General features: G+C 36.0%; 2 protein-coding genes across 2 annotated transcripts; both read right to left on the minus strand.

The window, feature by feature from the left end:
* Nucleotides 1–4017: 4017 nt before the first annotated feature.
* On the minus strand, nucleotides 4018–9458 carry LOC146164146 (putative methylcrotonoyl-CoA carboxylase beta chain, mitochondrial). Its single transcript, XM_083381635.1, has 11 exons — nucleotides 9284–9458; nucleotides 8591–8753; nucleotides 8455–8514; nucleotides 8213–8392; nucleotides 8004–8141; nucleotides 7620–7802; nucleotides 7236–7368; nucleotides 5832–5935; nucleotides 5509–5642; nucleotides 4990–5129; nucleotides 4018–4553 (listed from the first exon to the last, which is right to left on the minus strand). The coding sequence occupies exons 1-11, from the start codon at nucleotides 9455–9457 to the stop codon at nucleotides 4244–4246; spliced, it is 1719 nt and encodes a 572-aa protein (XP_083237761.1). The 5' UTR covers nucleotide 9458; the 3' UTR covers nucleotides 4018–4243.
* A 195-nt stretch (nucleotides 9459–9653) lies between these two features.
* On the minus strand, nucleotides 9654–10824 carry LOC146164147 (dnaJ homolog subfamily A member 1-like). Its single transcript, XM_083381637.1, has one exon. The coding sequence runs from the start codon at nucleotides 10796–10798 to the stop codon at nucleotides 9656–9658; it is 1143 nt and encodes a 380-aa protein (XP_083237763.1). The 5' UTR covers nucleotides 10799–10824; the 3' UTR covers nucleotides 9654–9655.
* Between the last annotated feature and the right edge of the window lie 6877 nt (nucleotides 10825–17701).

The raw sequence follows: 17701 nt of genomic DNA on the forward strand, positions 1-17701 counted from the left end.
AATTAGCAAATGCACAAAAACTTTATAGCCATTGCCTACAGTCGTTCAAATTAAATTTATTACAACAGCATATTTTAAAGTTGCTTTACCTTGTGCAATTACAAGTTTTTGATCAGGGTTAAACATTTTAAAATAATTTTATAATAAATGTAGTTGTAGTTAACCAAATTGACACAGAATAAATGAAGGTTTAAAAACATACGTTGGTGATAGAAGGCTCTTTTTGGAAGTCAAAGTTGCAGAGGCAAAACTGATGCTTGATGAAACTAAAAAAACAAAAAAACGTTACACTCTTAATCACAATTAAATGTAATTAGCACTGCGCTGCTTTGTCTTCAGAAGTAACCATTGTTGAAAACCCACATTCACAACGATAGGTTGATAGGAAGGCAATAGCCATGACATGACCATTTCATTATGCTTAGGGTATGAATTGCTTAGTTTAGCCCAAAATATGGTCAAACTATCTTTCTCAAAGCCTAATCGGGTTGTCTTCTTGCAGCTTAAAGAGTTAATTAAATTTATTTTTTTGTAGTGAAGTAGATAATGTTGTAGTGGAGTAGATAATAAACTAAAAAAAAAAGAAAATGTAAAGCAGTTGGGAAAAGGGGTAACTTTTAAACTTTTTAAAAATGGGTAACTTTTAAAGCTGCAAAAATTCCAACATAAGGTCAAAGATGAACCTAAAGATATGGAACTGCTTAAATATCCATGCAACATAAAATAATGAGGTTAAACATTTTTATTAACAAACAACTTGATATTAAGAATTAAGTTTTTGTTGTACGTATAAAGCAAAACATTAAGAGCCCAACATCTAAAATAATAAATAAAAGTCATGCACTTTATATATTATGCTATTCAACCAACTTAATTACTATTTACCTGCAAATTTTGATGAGCAGCCATCCTAATTAGAAAATCTTTAACATCTATAAGTTTAAACCCAACAGGTCAGTTCGCATTTATTGGCACTTTTCTCCGATATCTTCAGTGTTTTTCCAGATTTCCAGGTGTTCAATCAGGATTTTATGCTCATATTGTATAAATATTTTAGATGTGCCCTAAGACTTTTCCGCAGATGTAATAACCTTGTTTCCTGGGTTAGATACAAATTTAGTGCACGCTGAAAGTAATTTTATTTAATAAATTTAATTTTTTATTTTTATATAAACCTATCAATATAATTACAAATACAGTTAGCCTACTATCCTAAACATATATTTGATAGCAAGCCTAATCTTTAACGCTGAAGGCAAAAATATAAAACAAGCTCTAGACGAGAAACTCCAACGCTAAGCTGCCTGACTTACTTCAAACTTCTGTTGCCAAATGTTTAAACTCAATTGTGATGTCATCCGCATATCGGCCAATCGGGCGTCTGAAGTTTAAAAATATGCGCGCCGTTCGAAAATGAAAAAAGCGCAATATAATAAATTGCGATGACAGCGGGTGCGGGTAATGGTCGTCGCGAAGTTGAATCAGCGGGAGGCCATTGTTGCCTTTCGCAGGAAACCGCGTAAATAGCAAGCCCGATAAGTACTTTTCCATGAGATTTGGTTAATGTTGAAGCAACCTTTACTAATGTAATATATTTCAAATCTTTATTCCCGGATATATAGATATACTTCTTAATTTTTTCTAAATAGGTAGCCTAAATCAGAAAACCTAAGAAAAAGGAAAGCAACAATTTATATTATATAGATGTTATGCTTGAAGAATAATTTTCTGCAACGAAAATTGAAAAATGGTAATTTCCATCCTTAGGGTTTTAAATTTAGTGCATCATAAAAATGATGGAAATAACCATCCTCTACACAGCTCGATTGGCTTAAACGAAACACGAAGCATGGTAAATTCCATCCCTAAGGTTGTCCATTTTTTTCAACATCACTTGAAAGGTGGAAATAACCACGCTTCTACAAATTTCCACCCTTTGAGTGTGTAATTTCCACCCCAAAATCGGACTCCAATTTACAGTGTAGGAGTGGTGTAAAACCTAAACGAAACCATAGAATCATTGCATACAATTTAACTTAGAGTTCGCGCCTCCCTAAGAATTGCTTGGCGCCCCCCGGTTAAGAACCGCTGTTATAGACTAACTAGACAAGCTTCTGTAATAAATAAGAACATAGCCTACCATACAGTAACACTGATGGTATAGGATAGGCTAGGCCTACAAAACTCATAACATTGTTTTATAAATGGGCCATTTTAAATGTGAGGTTCTGCTGCCACTTTTCTGGCGCAATGTTTGCAATCATAATTGAGAAGGTAGGGCTGGTAGGGCAATTTGTTGGAAAACCTGTTTTAAACCAGCAATTCAGCATGTTTCATGGCTACAGTATATTTTTGGAAATAAATACAACGTCTCGCCTAAAAGTCTTGTTAAAAGTTTACCTAAGTAAGTAACTCGAAATGCGAAAAAAGAGGACATTTGGACGTTTTTGAGCGTCCTCGGAGGACCATTCAGTTTTCTCAAGAAAAGAGGACAAATTATCCTAAAAGCGGACATATGGTAGGCCTACCCATTACCCACCAATAACCCCAAACAGGACCAAAAATTCGGTGCCGAAATAGCGGCGCCCTGCCGGCGCCGGTCAGACTAGGGCGTCCAAACGTAGTCACCAAAAAGGCCGATGGCCCCCGATCGTCCCATACCCTCTACCCACAGGCTGGGCTTATTCCGATAAATTTAGGGTTTATTCCGATGAATTTAGGCCTTATTCCGATGAATTTAGGCCTTATTGCGATTAATTTAGAACTTATTCCGATGAATTTAAGCCTTATTCCGTTGAATTTAGGACTAATTCCGATGAATTTAGGCCTTATTCCGATGTATTTATAACTAATTCTGATAATTTAGGACTTATTCAGACGATTTTGATCTTATGCTGTACTGGATATTACTGCGTATTTGGCTTTATTATGTCGTTTGTCTTAATACTATAGTTTTATAGATTTTTAGGCTTGTGAGTATTGTTGCTTTTTAAGTCTCATTGTGTGCTCCTCTTACGTTCCAGAAAATGTATTAAACACTTAATAAATGAGTTGTCTGTACCGTTAGAAATAAATCACACTTTTGATCGCGAGATACGATAACCAGCAAGGCATTGCCTCAGGCTAAGTTTTGCAAATATGTCTAAATTCCAGGAACTGTAAGATTGCAAAATAAATCAAATGAAGGTTACACGATATGCCGAGAGCCGCGTCATGATACGAGATCTGGGAAAAATTTGATTAGGATGTTACGGCCTAGGGGAGTATGGACAACAAGATTATTTTGAAGGCTGATCAAAGGGCTAAAGGAATCATTAGTTGTTTAAATTTCACTGTAGTCACCACTAACCAGTGTTTCGTAATCTTTTCGTGCCTGCAAACCTCTAAAAATGTGATGGTACTACACCTAGCGACCGCGGCATTTCTTAAAACCTGTATTTCTTCAATTGCTTGCACGTTTTATTTTACAAGCTACGTGGTTGCGTTTATCTTTAAAGTGCTGTAAGCAATGGGCTGGACAAAACGAGGAAGTAAAATTATACGTTTTATATTTTTAAATAATTATTTTTAACTTGCATGGCGCACTGGTTAAGAAGCGCTACCACCGAAGTAGGCTACGCTTTGCGATTATACGCCTCGTTTTTACGTTAAAAAGTAAATCTATCAAAGACATAGTAGGTCCTAAACAACTTCTGGTAACTAAACTTCCTCAAGCTGAAGCAAATTTTGGTCTTACAATTAAAAAAACTTTACATAAGTAAATGACTTCCTTATTTATTGTTGGTATGAATTGAGTTTTTGTGATTTTCCAGTGTTTTACACATTGTCCAGGTTTATCGCTGAATCTTGGTTTACAGGTGCACGAAAAGCAGATAACTGCGCGAATGGTGGTACTGCGTGTATCATAAGAGGGCAAACTGGTGATAACTGATAACACAAATAAAGACTGTATTGCACTAAAATTATACGAAATGAATTAGCAAAAAAAAACGTAACTGAGCAAGTATATATTTTTTGTTTTGTGAAACATTTAATTATCTACATTTACAACATAACAATTGCATAGAACAAGAGATATCAAACAAATACTTACCCGTTGTTTATGTTATTCAAGGCGTTTTGTTTTTCGCAAAAAATTACACGACTGGCTTATTAAGAAGAAACCAGTACAGAGAACCACAACGCAATAAACAAACAATGGTGAAACACAATAATAAAAACAGCAATGGCAAAATTGATCACATCACATTCTCAAGTTGGTTTGCATAGGTTGGGCCGGATACCGTCGGTAGGCGTTCGCCTCCTGACGGAACAAGCTCAGGCAGGTAGCAAGCACGTCACGTGTCTGTTCCGGAAGAATTATTCCGTCATTGTACATGCGATTGGCTGAGACGAAGGCGTCGGTCTCATGCGTGAACTTCTCCAGCAGGTTTTGCCTTACTATGTTTGAACGTTCCGTGTCACTCCCGTCGCACTGCGCATTCGCAACAGCCTCACTAAGCTGGTCAGGGTCGTACCCGCCAACCAGAGCGTTGGGATAAACGAAATGAAACCTGTGAGATAAAATTACCGTGTGCGTAGGAAGTTAGCAATTAGGGTAGGACCACAACCAAACATCGAATATTACAAATTAGACCTAATGGTAAAAATACGTATTTGCCTTTGTTACGAAAGCTCGCAATGTTTTTGATTGAGGACACTCGCGTAGATAAAAGCATTTAGTCTGCGATCAACTATAGTTTTTTATTTGATTAAAATAAAATTACAAGCAACATACAAACGCTCTTCTTTTGGCAAAATCTAAAGTTGGTTAGTGTTTTAAAAACTAAACATTTTGGTAAAGTTATTACTTTTCAAAACATTGCTTGTATGATATCGTTGACGCAATCAGTGTTACGTACGTAGTACGTTTAGGAAACAACATGCTCGCAACTGATAATGTTTTTCCTCAACAAATATGCCATGTGGCGCAATTCGAATTGATCTAACCTTGAACCCATGGATAGTGACCCCAATGCGTGTGATTCCAGAGAGCCGGTTAGTCCACCGGTAGTCAGGGTAACCGAAGGGACGTTGGCACAGGCAACAGCCTGCATTAGCTGGGCGTTGGACTTCACCAAAGACGCAATCTGCATTAAATTGTCGTGACGTTATTCGGCCACACCAAAATGATTTAAATTCAATTCTGTGGTATACTGGAAAGGGTTCGTTATATGCATTATATAATGCCGTATTTAAGAAATAGGGTATTTCATAACCATAAAAAAGGGTTTATTGGATACATAATAATAGAATGCCGTATTTACGAAATAGGGTATTTTATAACTATATAATAGTGTATCTATTTTACCTGATGATTCATTGTTTGAGTCTTGCAAAAAAAAATAGCAAGAAAAGGAGTCGCAACTCAGTCAATTTACGTAACACAATAACTCCCGTCACGATAAAAAATGCTCTAGAATGGATGGCAACAACTCCCGATGAAAACAAACAGAACGAAGACATTACCGTAAAATCAACTTCGTTGTCCTCCTGTGCATTAACAGGTGGTTGCTCACTCTGGAAGTTTTGAAGAAATACCAGGGGTATGTTGCGTTGGGAACATAGCTGCACGAAGTGAGTGCCTTTAAGAGCATCGGGCCCTATTGATAAAAAAAAAAAACTTCTAGTGTTGAGTCGAAAATGACAATTATTACAGTTAAAACTGTGAAATTCACCATTTGCACTTACACCCAACGTGAACGTGAATTTGTAGCAATGTTTTTTACTCGTCTCTAATAGGTGAATTAGGTAAAACTGTTAGTCATTAAGTATGTCCGATTTTATTTTACCTGTTAGCCGACCCTGGTTGGCAAGAAATCCAGCTAAGTGACCTTTTACTCGACCAAATCCAGTTACCAGGATCGAGCCATATTGTTCTTTAAACTCGTGAAATCTAAAGACAAAAGTTGTAATCATCGATTTGTTTCAACTTAATTTACAGATGCATCCGTGACAAGCAGAACATTTATTTTTAGGAGGGATGAGCAGTTTGTCAACATAAATCCATAGTTGGCCGGATCCATAGTTTGCCCAGGTCGCTGTAAACGTGTGTATACCAGGTCAAAGCTAGCGTATACAACTGAAAAAATGTATATAGTTTAGGTTTAGGTCATTATTATTGCATGTCACAGAATTGTGACTATTTATTTATTTGGCAATTTTGGACTATGCTATATTAATTATTTAAGTTTTCATGGAGGTACGCAGTGTTTTTTTTAAGGTGTTTTTGGGGACCGAAACGGTCCCCCAAATTTCTCCAGTGGTTTCCCAAATTTTGGACTTGCAACTTTTTGGTATTTAAATGAAACACTTGCGGTCTCTTAAAACTACTTAGCTGTCACCCAAACCAAACCTTAAAAAAACCCTGGTACGGTTTCCATCTATGTGAAATCGCTATGTTTTGTTCCCATACTGTCCAACTTATTATTTTTTTAACTTATTGTACACTGAGGAGATTAAATAGCACTGTATTGATGTATGGTACACTCCATTTCGAGGTAGAGTTTTTGGTGATTAATACTGGGTTATTTCCAAACATCCAACTTTAATTTTAAAACAGATTAAACTACTCCATAAAACCAAATCTGCATTGATTATTTAGATAAAATCTTTTAAAATCTGTCAGACAAAATCTCCTCCTGAAACATTCTGTTTTTTGGAATTACTTTGAAAAAATTATTTCCGAAACCATAACTATAGCTTCCGGAATAATTTAATAAAAACATATATTTCTAACCCACTTAGCAATCATGGCCAAAGCGTTCCTAAGTTTCAGAGACTTGTACGTACTTCTAAAGTAGGAACATAATTGCTGTTCAAATATAACCAATTTATATATGGTCTTGCAAATACATTACAGCCCAAATGATTATATAATCATTGGGCATGACATTGTTTGGAAAGACTGGCATAAAACAAGCCAAAAGAAGTTACTAAAAAATGGTTGAAGTGAAAGACGAGTTCTACAAAAAATATTTCCTCTACAAACAGTTGTAATTAAGTGAAATAAAAAAATAACTCTAGGCAACTTTCTTTAAACCACTTTGTCATACCTGGAAGCAAATAATACAACATTACCACATATTAAAGAAAGTGACAATTTTAAACAGAAAATTGTAAAAATTACATGTCTCAAAAAAGTTTAGTTTGAAAAACATTGAAATATTGTAATGTAAAATGTATAGATACCATACCTGCTGCCATCCACAATACAGGCAATTGAGGTTCGGGGATCAAACTTATGACCGTTACTAGTACTGGAGGTTAAGTCATTCAACAACTTAATGTCATACATGGGATTCTCATAGGAAGATGGTTCCAGTGTTTCTGTTGAAATGCAATTTACTATATATATTATTGCCCCTTGTTTACAGAGTAAATCAGCCCTTATTTTAGGCACGAATAATATTAAAAAGCAGCACCTGTCTCTGTTCTTACACATTAATAATGGTATTCTAAATATGATGACAAAATATAAAGTTAGAACCATGGAAAAAAACAAATATATAAAGTAATATATAAAGGCTTATTTTAAAAAAAAACACACCCAGATTTCGACCTACAATTTCCATTTTTACCTTCCAAATTAAGAGTTGCAATTATATCCCTGGCTGTTGTCAATGCACTCTCTTCAGTTTCCGCAAAGTGGTCAGTCACACCACTAACTTTACAGTGGAGAGCAGCCCCTCCTAATTGCTCTGCAGTAACACGCTCACCAGTAGCCGCATAAACCAGGGGTGGACCACCAAGGAATATTGTGCCTGTAATTTGAATAATGTAATAAGAAACAAATATTTAAAAAAAAAATTAAAAAATAAAACGAAAACAGTTTCGTTAATTTTTACCATCATAGATACAAAGTGTTTCAAGTTTTATTTACACAAGTTTTTTTAAACAGTAGGAACTAAATTAATTGATGATACTTGTTGCCTTCCTGACTAAGAAGTACAGAAACATTTTACCAATCTTATCTAGAATAACAGCCTCATCCGCCATTGCAGGGATATACGCAGCCCCTGCTGTGCATGAACCGCAGACAACCGCTATTTGTGGTATACCAGATGCAGACATAACTGCTTGTCTGTAAAACACCCTTCCTCCTATCAAAACAATGCTTAAATGGAATATGATATTAATAAATTTAAGCAGTGTAACATGTTTCAATATTTACCAAGTGTAAATATTTCAGACTGCAGTGGTAAAAATGCTCCGCCACTGTCCACTAGGTGTACTGTTGGTAATTTGTTTTCAAATGCAATTTGTTCCGCACGCAGTTGCTTTTTTAGGGTAATTGGGTAGATGGATCCACTTTTTACAGTTGCATCACTTGCAATGACCATACACCAAAAGCCTTTAAACAAATGTATAGGAGTGAAAAAAAGAAGAAAGTTAAAAAACACTTTTTTTGCCAACCATGTATTTTCCCCACTATTGAAACACATCCAGCAGAAGGAACATTGTCATATTTCATATCTGCAAAAAAGTAATAAAATCAAGCATTATGCAGTATTTTGTAGAAATATAACAATATTATTTGTAGCCATTTTACTTAGTCCCGCTGTGGGAGATATCTCCAACACTTCGGAGTTTTTATCCAGGAGCAAGTTAATTCTGTCACGAACAAGCATCTTTTTGTTCCTTTCAACATGTCTTTTTATTCCCTTCTCGCCTCCACCTGCTTTTGCTTCCCACAAAGACGCAAGATATTTTTCCTTTTTAGAATAAAATGATAATTAATAATATAGGTCAGTGGTTCTCAACCTTTTCAGCTTACGTAAATTTCAAAACAAATTTTGCGGACCGGTGGACCTTCAAAAATCATCATCCCAAAAATGTAATTATGACAAAAGTATGCAACTTAAAGGCAAATAATGAAAAATTCAAGCATTTTTTCTGCTGTCTTTTTGATATCATACGTGGTATACGAAAGTTTTACAACGGGTCTTAAAGTTGAAGACCTTAACAAGTTGTAGCCTACTTTGAAAGGTAAACAGTTGGGCACAACACTTGCAGCATTGTGACGTACGATAAGTTCAAAGCAGACCATTCCATTAACTCTACGTTACGTCACAATGCTGCAAATTACGGAACTGGCGAATTTCTAAATTTGGAGAACAAGCCTTCAACATCTTGTATTTTGCAATTGAGATATATAATTGTAATATATTTGGCGGACCGGCACCGGTTCACGGACCGGCGGTTGAGAACCACTAATATAGGTAATTAAGTTCACTATTCTTACTTTGAGCTTTTCATAGTTCTGACGGTTAATTTTGCATATTGGTTCATCTGTCTTTGGAATATTGTAATTGAGTAATTTCGAAATTCCATTGTTCAACACTTTAGTAGTGCTTAAATTCAAACATTGCTGGTGCAGAACGGATACACTTCTATGTATATTTCTACAGTTATTCATTTTGGTAGTCAGAAACACTATATAACTGTTAGAACTAAATAATTTGGGGAAAAAAGAAATGTGGCAGACGCAATGCTAAGTTTTACACAACAGTATATAAAAATCATTAACATGTCACACAGCATAGAACAATCCGATAAAGCAGCAGTGAATAATAAAAACAGACAATAAATAAATGCAGTGAATTATTGCAAGCCTTTATTGTTGCGCACATCTATCTTTTCTTGTGTTTGGTAGTTTTATGTCAGCTTTTTCATCATCAAACACTTTTTTGCGGTGTACGGTTGGATTTTTATGATCTGGGTCAAAATTAGTAAAAACATGCTCCTCGTAATATGTCTCTGGAAATGTAAATGGTTGTTTTGCAGGCAACAACTTTTCAATCTCTGTAATCAAACCTTTATCTTGGCCAGTAAAATTTTCAGGGAAGGCAATTTGAAAAAGGATTACTAGGTCACCCTTTTCATTGTCTGTTGAATTTCGCAATGGCATTCCTTCACCTTTGACTACTTTCTTGCAGCCTGGTGAGAGTACAGTGTCCCCAGAAGAAACCAATACTTTTCTTTTGTCCATGTGTGTAATTACAGTTTTGTAACCACACAATGCTTCAGTAATATTGATTTTCTTTGTCATAAACAAGTCAGATCCGTATCTCTCAAAAACAGTGTGTGGCTTTACTTTTAGAATAATGATAAGGTCTCCAGGAGGAAGAGAGGCCTGTGGTGCATTCCCCTTACCTACACACCTGATCCGTTCACCACTAGTCATTCCCTTTTCAATCTTTACTAAGGTTGTACAGTTTTCAACTATATTTTTTTTGCCAGAACACATTTTGCAAATATTGCCCTCTATTGTCCGCTTTCCACGGCATAAATTGCAAGTCAAATTGGCAGGATAGGGTGTATTTAAGCATTTGGGGCAAGAAAATATATTAGGATTTCCTTTGCAGCTGGGACAAATCTTTGTCGCTTTATATCTGATTGTAAGGTTCCGCCCACTGTACAAATCTTCTAAAGTAACCGTAATATTCTGGTAGGTATCATATGACTTTTCGCTGCGGCAAATGTTCTGATATTGTTTTACAATTTTGTCATCAAAAAGTTTTTCAGACAAACAGAAACGAGTTTGAAATTGTTTTTGTTGACAATTTATTAGGTTAAAGCTGTCATACATCACCCGTGTTTCTGGTGCAAACAATGTGGTATACGCTTGAAAGCCATCTTTAAATTGTTTTGAAGAAGTTGGGTGCTTACTTTTTATCATGTCAAATGCATTAGAAATTTCTTCTTTAGTGCAGTCATATTTAACACCAAGTATTTCATACAGGTTTAATTCACTCATCTTACATGTTAAAGTTTTAAAGTATATTATCTATGAAGAAAAGTTAAATGTCACAAAGATTCCGGTTTCCTAGTTATCTTTGGAGATTTAACTCAAATCCAGTCTTATGCTAAAAAATCCTCATAAAACCAGCATTTACCTAGATGCCAGTCTGCATGATGGGGGGTAAATACTAGGGATTATTTAGTAGGATTCCAAACCTAAAATATGTATAAAACCTTGATTGCATACCTCCATCGATTTAGGTTTGGCGCTGCACATCAAGATCTCAGCAAAAAATGAAATTTGTCCCTTTTAAGTACCTCTCAAATTTCATTTTTCACAACGCAAAGTTTGTAGTTACTAATTTTTTCAGTGAAAATTAGGCATGTTTACTAAAGGTCAGCAAGCTTGAAATTTCTGTACGTGCAAGATCACCGGAAGTAAAAAATATATTGAACAGAAATGTTCACACATTAACAACCTAACTTAGCGAGCAATGAGATATAATAATAAAAATAATACTTGACCCACCCACAGCAAAACCTGCAGTCCCTCACCCTAACCCAAATATTGTGGGTTGATTTAATACTTGTTTGGACAATGTGGTAGGATTCTAACCAGCACCAAAAATATAATTTGAAATATTAACTTTTATATTTATGAATATTTAGTCATACTAGGCCTTAAAGCTCATGTGTGCGAAGTGACTCGCATTGCAAGTTTGCAACACGATTTAAAAGTCAAAACTAAAGCGTGCAGCCGTACGCATTCTGAACAAAACGCGCACATTCAAAGGTGCACAATGTGCAACATTGCAAAACATGTAGCAGAGTCCCAGTGCACAGTTGCCAAATCTACCCAGGGCCCAGCAGAAACAGTTTTCCTAAATGTAATTATTTTTTTTTAAATACGGTCGTCGTATGGATACACAGCATATAGTTTCGTAGGTGACTAGGAGTCATCATTGATCTGACCATTTAGCTTGCTTCTCAAACACGTACGTATATGGTAAGTTAAATATGTCAGCAAAGGTGGTAAATAGTATCCCTATTTTTCACTTTCTCTTGGAAAAAATTAGAAACAAGTGTTTCTCAATGGATTTGTATTAGTTCGGGTCTACATATCAACCAAAAAAAAGTTCCAGCTCATCCGGCCTGGGGAAAGTCCCCATTTTTGACTTTCAAAATGGCCGCCATAAAATACAGGTTTTTGCTCATATTCTACATCATTTATGAAAGAGATTATGGTGTTAAAGTATATGTTTTAAGGGTTAAGGAACCGAAAGAGAGCATTAAGAAGTACACTCAGTGGTCGCCATTGTATTTTTCACGTTTTTGAACATTTCTGCTATTTATTTTGAGGGGTGTAAGAATTACAAATACATCATTTCTAAAAAAATATTTCCACAAACGGCCATGCAGTCACTGGATTAATATTATACAGCATCGACAATTTAGAGTAATTTCTAAATTTCGGTCAACTAACACCAAAGGGTAATACACTCACTAATAAACAAAGCCTTAAAGCCAGTTAATTTTACAATTATATTAAGTCCGATCAACTGAACAATCCTCATCACTCTCGTAGGTCTCTTTACTGTTGGAACAGTTACCACTGCAATAGCCACATACAGTAAGCACGGTATAAAGTACTTTCTGCAATTAAATTTGTTATGGCTACATTGGTTTCCTGCTTTGCATTTACAGCATATTGATTTTTATAGGGCTACCATATTTTCAGCACCCAAAAAGAGGATATTTTGCTACGAAGAGAGTTATAAGTAACGATTTAAAATCCTACGTTTTAAAGTGAATAGTCACACACGCTTTATTAATTGGCCTTTTTACATGTGAGGTTCGGTTGCAATTTTTCTGGCGCAATGTTTGCAACAACAATGAAGAAGGTAGAACTTATAAGGCAATTTCAGCATGTTTGGTGGCTACAGTATTTTTTGGGGAAATAAATACCAAGTCTCGCCTAAAAGTCTTGTTGAAAGTATAAGCAACTAACTTGAAACATTTTGGGCATTTTTGAGCGTCCTCGGAGAACCATTTACTTTTCTTGAGAAAAGAGGGCAAATCCAGATAGTTAAAGAAAGTCAACTGCAGACTCGGAGGATTTCATCTCCTAAAGAGCTTTTTGGGTTGTATTGGACTTATAATGGCGGGTTAAGGTTTGGAAGATGTGGCCTACTTGGCCTTTTATATGGCCCTCATACTGTCACTCATATGTTAAAGGGAGCTGCATATTCAAAATATCTCCGAGTCCATTTTTTAAGCAAATGCAGCTGTTAATCGTACAATGATGACACGAGCAAAAATGTTTAGTCTTAGTATATCGATACAGTAAATAGAACAATCGAGAAAATCAAGCAAGTATCAAGAACATCAAAGCTCTGGGCTTTATATATCATGATACGTTATCACTTGTTAGGCAATACCTAGCCGCAGGACGATTGAGACCACCTTTAGACAGTAGCATCTATGCGACGATTTGTTACTGCGATTGAGAAGGAATTCCTCTAGTTGTTCCACGATACGTTAAGTAAAAACCAACCACCGTCTATAACAGGGGTCGGCAACCTACGGCCCGCCAATGTAATTCATCCGGCCCGCCGCCTCTTTGACAAACTAAGCACGAGTCCATTTAAAATACTTTTTGACTATTTTAACTACGTAAGTGCGAAAAACTTTCGCGCTTCTGGCGAATAAACCTTCTACATCCGGTTTGTTTACGTTTGGTTTTGGCCCGCGACTAGAAAAAGGTTGCCGACCTGGTCTATAACGTGAACATTTGACCAAATTAAGATTTTAAAAAACACAAAGGTTTTCTCATTAACTTGTCCATCCTAAACATTTTTTTGCCAAATCTTTGTAACTTTGATTGTATCTTTTAAAATCGACCCTTTCATCCATCAGCATCTCAAGATGCTTTAAATGTGATAAGCTAGAGACCCAAACTTTTACTGAGTTCGTATGGCGAAGCCTGCCGCTTGTGAGACTACCTTTTTATTTGGTTTTCCGCATAAGAGTCTTCTCTATTGTCATGTCGGAAAACTGTTCATCACTGTTACGAGTTGTGTGAAATCCATTCGTCCGAAACATCTCGTATGTATGTGGAAATTTGTCTTTTAGTCAAACATTTCTAGTAGATATAGCCTTCCACTTTTGACATAATGGCCATCACTGGCTGCTGCAAATATGTAAAGCATAGATGCTACTGCCTGAAGGTGGTGTCAATCGTCCTATACGGCTAGGTATTGCCTAACAAGTGATAACGTTTCATAATATCAAGCCCAGAGCTTTGATGAAAATGGATCGATTTTGAATATGCAGCTCCCTTTAACATAGGAGTGACGTTATGCGGGCCATATAAAAGGCCAAGTACATCTTACAAACCTGAACCCGCCATTATAAGTCCAATACAATTCAAAAAGCTCTTCAGGAGGTGAAATCCTCCGAGGGTGGCGACAACTGGCAGTTTTTTTTTTTTCATTCTTTAACTATCTGGATTGCTTTAATCCACAATGGCTGATCGATGTTTATTATTACGCGAATATCCTGTGAACAGCTAGATATACATTTTCTGGGTGTAGTATAAAAACTGTTGACATCATTTGGGGTTCATTTGGATCATTAAGAATGATCGGCAGAAACTCGATATAAATATTGAATTCCACCTGGTGGGGGATTCCCGCACACCCACACCCCGTCTGTAGTCTTCACGACTAACTAAGGCTTAAAATGCTCTATTTGGTTCCTTAACCCTCAAACCATTTACTATAACACCATAATCTCTTTCATAAATGATGTGGAAGCTGAGATATGAGCAAAAACCTGTATTTATGGCGGCCATTTTGAAAATCCAAAATGGGGACTTTCCCCAGGCCGGATGAGCTGGAACTTTTTTTTGGTTGATATGTAGACCACAAAAGATACAAATCCGTTGAGAAACACTTGTTTCTAATTTTTTCCAAGATTGGTCCTTTTTTGCGCGAAAATAAGCATACTAAAAGCGAACTGCATAGATATAAGTTAATGCTTATTTCAAAGTAGCGGGGAATATATATCTTTGATCGAACTGAACCAGAGTTTATTGGACCGGTTTTTGGCTAATTTTCTTGGACGGTAACCGAAACTTGACCGTTTTATGTAGGATTTTAAGGAGCGGAACTAAATCGAATATTTTGAACCTGAACCTGTTAAAAAAAAACGGTTCACTTCACAATGATGTAGTGACTCTGACGTCATAACATATACTTCAAAGAGTCAATTTCTACCAAAGAGATTATTGGGGGGGGGGGGGGTATATTTTCAGGGCTTGGTGTTTTTTTTTTAATTTTTAATTTTTAATTTTTTCTTTTAATTTTTTTTACTTTTTATTTTTTGATATTTTGTATTGTATATTTTATATTATATATTTTATATTTTTTTCCTTAACTTGTTTCTGGAAGCAAAAACAGAAATGGGCCGAAAACTTCCCAACTTTACTTCTGGCTTTGGTGCGAAAGGGGTTGAAATATGGCGTCGTAGTATTTGGGGAATGATCGAAACATATATTTGATAAATAGAATTTAAGTAGATAATGCGTACAAGCATGTTATTACACTTTGGCCAGCTAACATGTTTAAAACTAAATCAAATATTATCATTCTCTTAAAATGGTTTAACGTCCATGGTTTGCTATACTTTTGCCAACTTTTACTGGGTAAATTTTTACTATGGCTTGGTCCGAGCAATCACAGTTATAACAGACTTTAAATCTGTAGTTTCGAGCAATGTGAAAAACACGTTTATGTGCCTAATAATACGCCACCTTTTCTTGCGGCCTTTGTACAGTTTTAAGTTGTGTAGGCCTGGTGTTAATATGTTGGTTGAAGCAACACGCACAACAGGTGCTAACAAAGAGGCGTACACTGCCTCCAGATTTTGCATTTAAATTTGCGACGCTTAATATGTTGTTTCGTTTGACGCCTGAAAGCTTTACCTTCAAGAAAATTTTCAGGCTTTTTTAACTTATGATTCAATCTGGCGACATAGTTCACGAACGTCATATAAATGAAGTTTCTAGCAATGCCTCCCTGCTTTACGATGGGTGAAACTTTATTTTATACTGGCCTTACCTCTTCATGTAATACCGCGATAATAAATTAAAATACGACAAAGGAACTACATGCCCACCCCTGCGCTAAACGCTCGCTCGCCCAATAACACCCTATTGACACTTGATTATTAGGCGAAGCTTATCGCGAAGTAATTGGTCGCCCGAAAATATGCTGACGCCGCATTTAAAGCAAGCATTATAAATAAATCGCCGATATTCTGCTTTGAACATTCCTACTCGCAATGCTTCCCTGCGTTAATTGTACGGTGGGTTAAACTTTATTCACGGCCTTACCTCTTTGTGTATTACCGCGACAATAAAATGAGATACGATTTGGAGAATATTTGAAAAAATCGTACTTCTACAAAGCACCTACATACCACTCTACGCCATGTCTGAAAATTTGAAGGTTCTACGATGTATACTTTTTGTATAAAGCTTCGGACAAAAATCGGTCTGAAGCATGCCATAGGAAACCATAGGAAACCATAGGAAACCAAAAAAGAATAGCGGCAAAAACAAGATATGTCCCGAAAATAAATTTTCGGCCCATATAATTAGGCAGGGATTTTGTGATATAGACCAGGCAGACATCAGCCTTTATTTGCTGGTTATCAGATTGGCTGAGAAAATGGCTGGATTCAGGGGTCCCCAGGTTATGACCCCCCCACCCAACTTTATTTTTGCCACCTTTTCATATGTATATATTTATTTCTTTTTTTAATATGTTTGTTTAATGTTTTAGTCCGTTTCAAGTAAATCCGTTCATATCAAAGGCGCTTTGTATAGGATAGTAGCCTTATGTTGCGCCGCGTATGACTAACTAAATCAAAACTCTAATTTCTGTTAAATTTAAATATAAATATGCGATTCTTCGTATGTGCCCATTTCGTTTAAATTAAAAGTTTTTCCAATTTTAATCAAAGAAACGTTATTTGTTTTGCGCTTTACACGATTAGCCTGGAATTCAGTAGCAAATTTGCGAGTTCGTTAGACAACATGTGTTTTTAATTTAAGATTACTTGTTTTATTACGTTACTTTCGGATGGCATCTATAAAAATCTTTCTACTCGCGGCCGTGAGAAAACAAAGTGTTAATGCGGCCGTCAATAACTATAAGGTTGTGCACCCCTGGTGTAGGGGTTTTAATAAAGAGTTGCTTGTTTTTTTTTCTCATAGGTTTGGTTTGACGTAAGGTTATATTAAACCCAAACGACTGAACTCCTGACAAATAGGGTATTTCTTCTATTTTTTTGATATGCCACAAAAAGGTCGATGTCATCCGATTAAATTATTTTGCTGCCGTTGCCTTCTTTAAATAGGTCCATTACTAGTTCCGCAAGATGTCGCACCGTATAGGCAGAAGCTCGAAAAGGGAATCTTTTGAAGCGCGTCCGTATTTGATTTTTCTCGTGTTCTTAGAAGTACGACGAGATATTTGATCAGTCAATAAAAAGTTAAGATTCGTAGCGAAAGTTTCTAACAACACCAACTTTCGATCTTCGTAAGCACCTCTACAACTTTTTAACAAGTTAGATGCAAGGTATATGCTATTTTACGCCTCGTGAAAACTTTTTACGTGTTTTGCGAGGAGGTCAAGGTCGAGAACGGTAGGTTTTAAAAGAGAGTCGGCTATTTGTTTTTTGACGTTATTTAAAAAAAGAAAAATCATGCAGTGATTAACTCCGTGAGAGAAACATAATATATAGCTTGATGTACAAATTTAATTTGTTAAGTTGGAATTAAAATACAGCCTATATTTTTTGTCTTAATATACCATTTCAAAAAGGAATGACACAAACGTTTTGCAACGGTTTA

This window comes from Ascidiella aspersa, chromosome 2 (genome assembly GCF_963924565.1).
Source record: "Ascidiella aspersa chromosome 2, kaAscAspe10.2, whole genome shotgun sequence".
In the NCBI taxonomy this organism is placed as follows: Eukaryota; Metazoa; Chordata; class Ascidiacea; order Phlebobranchia; family Ascidiidae; genus Ascidiella; species Ascidiella aspersa.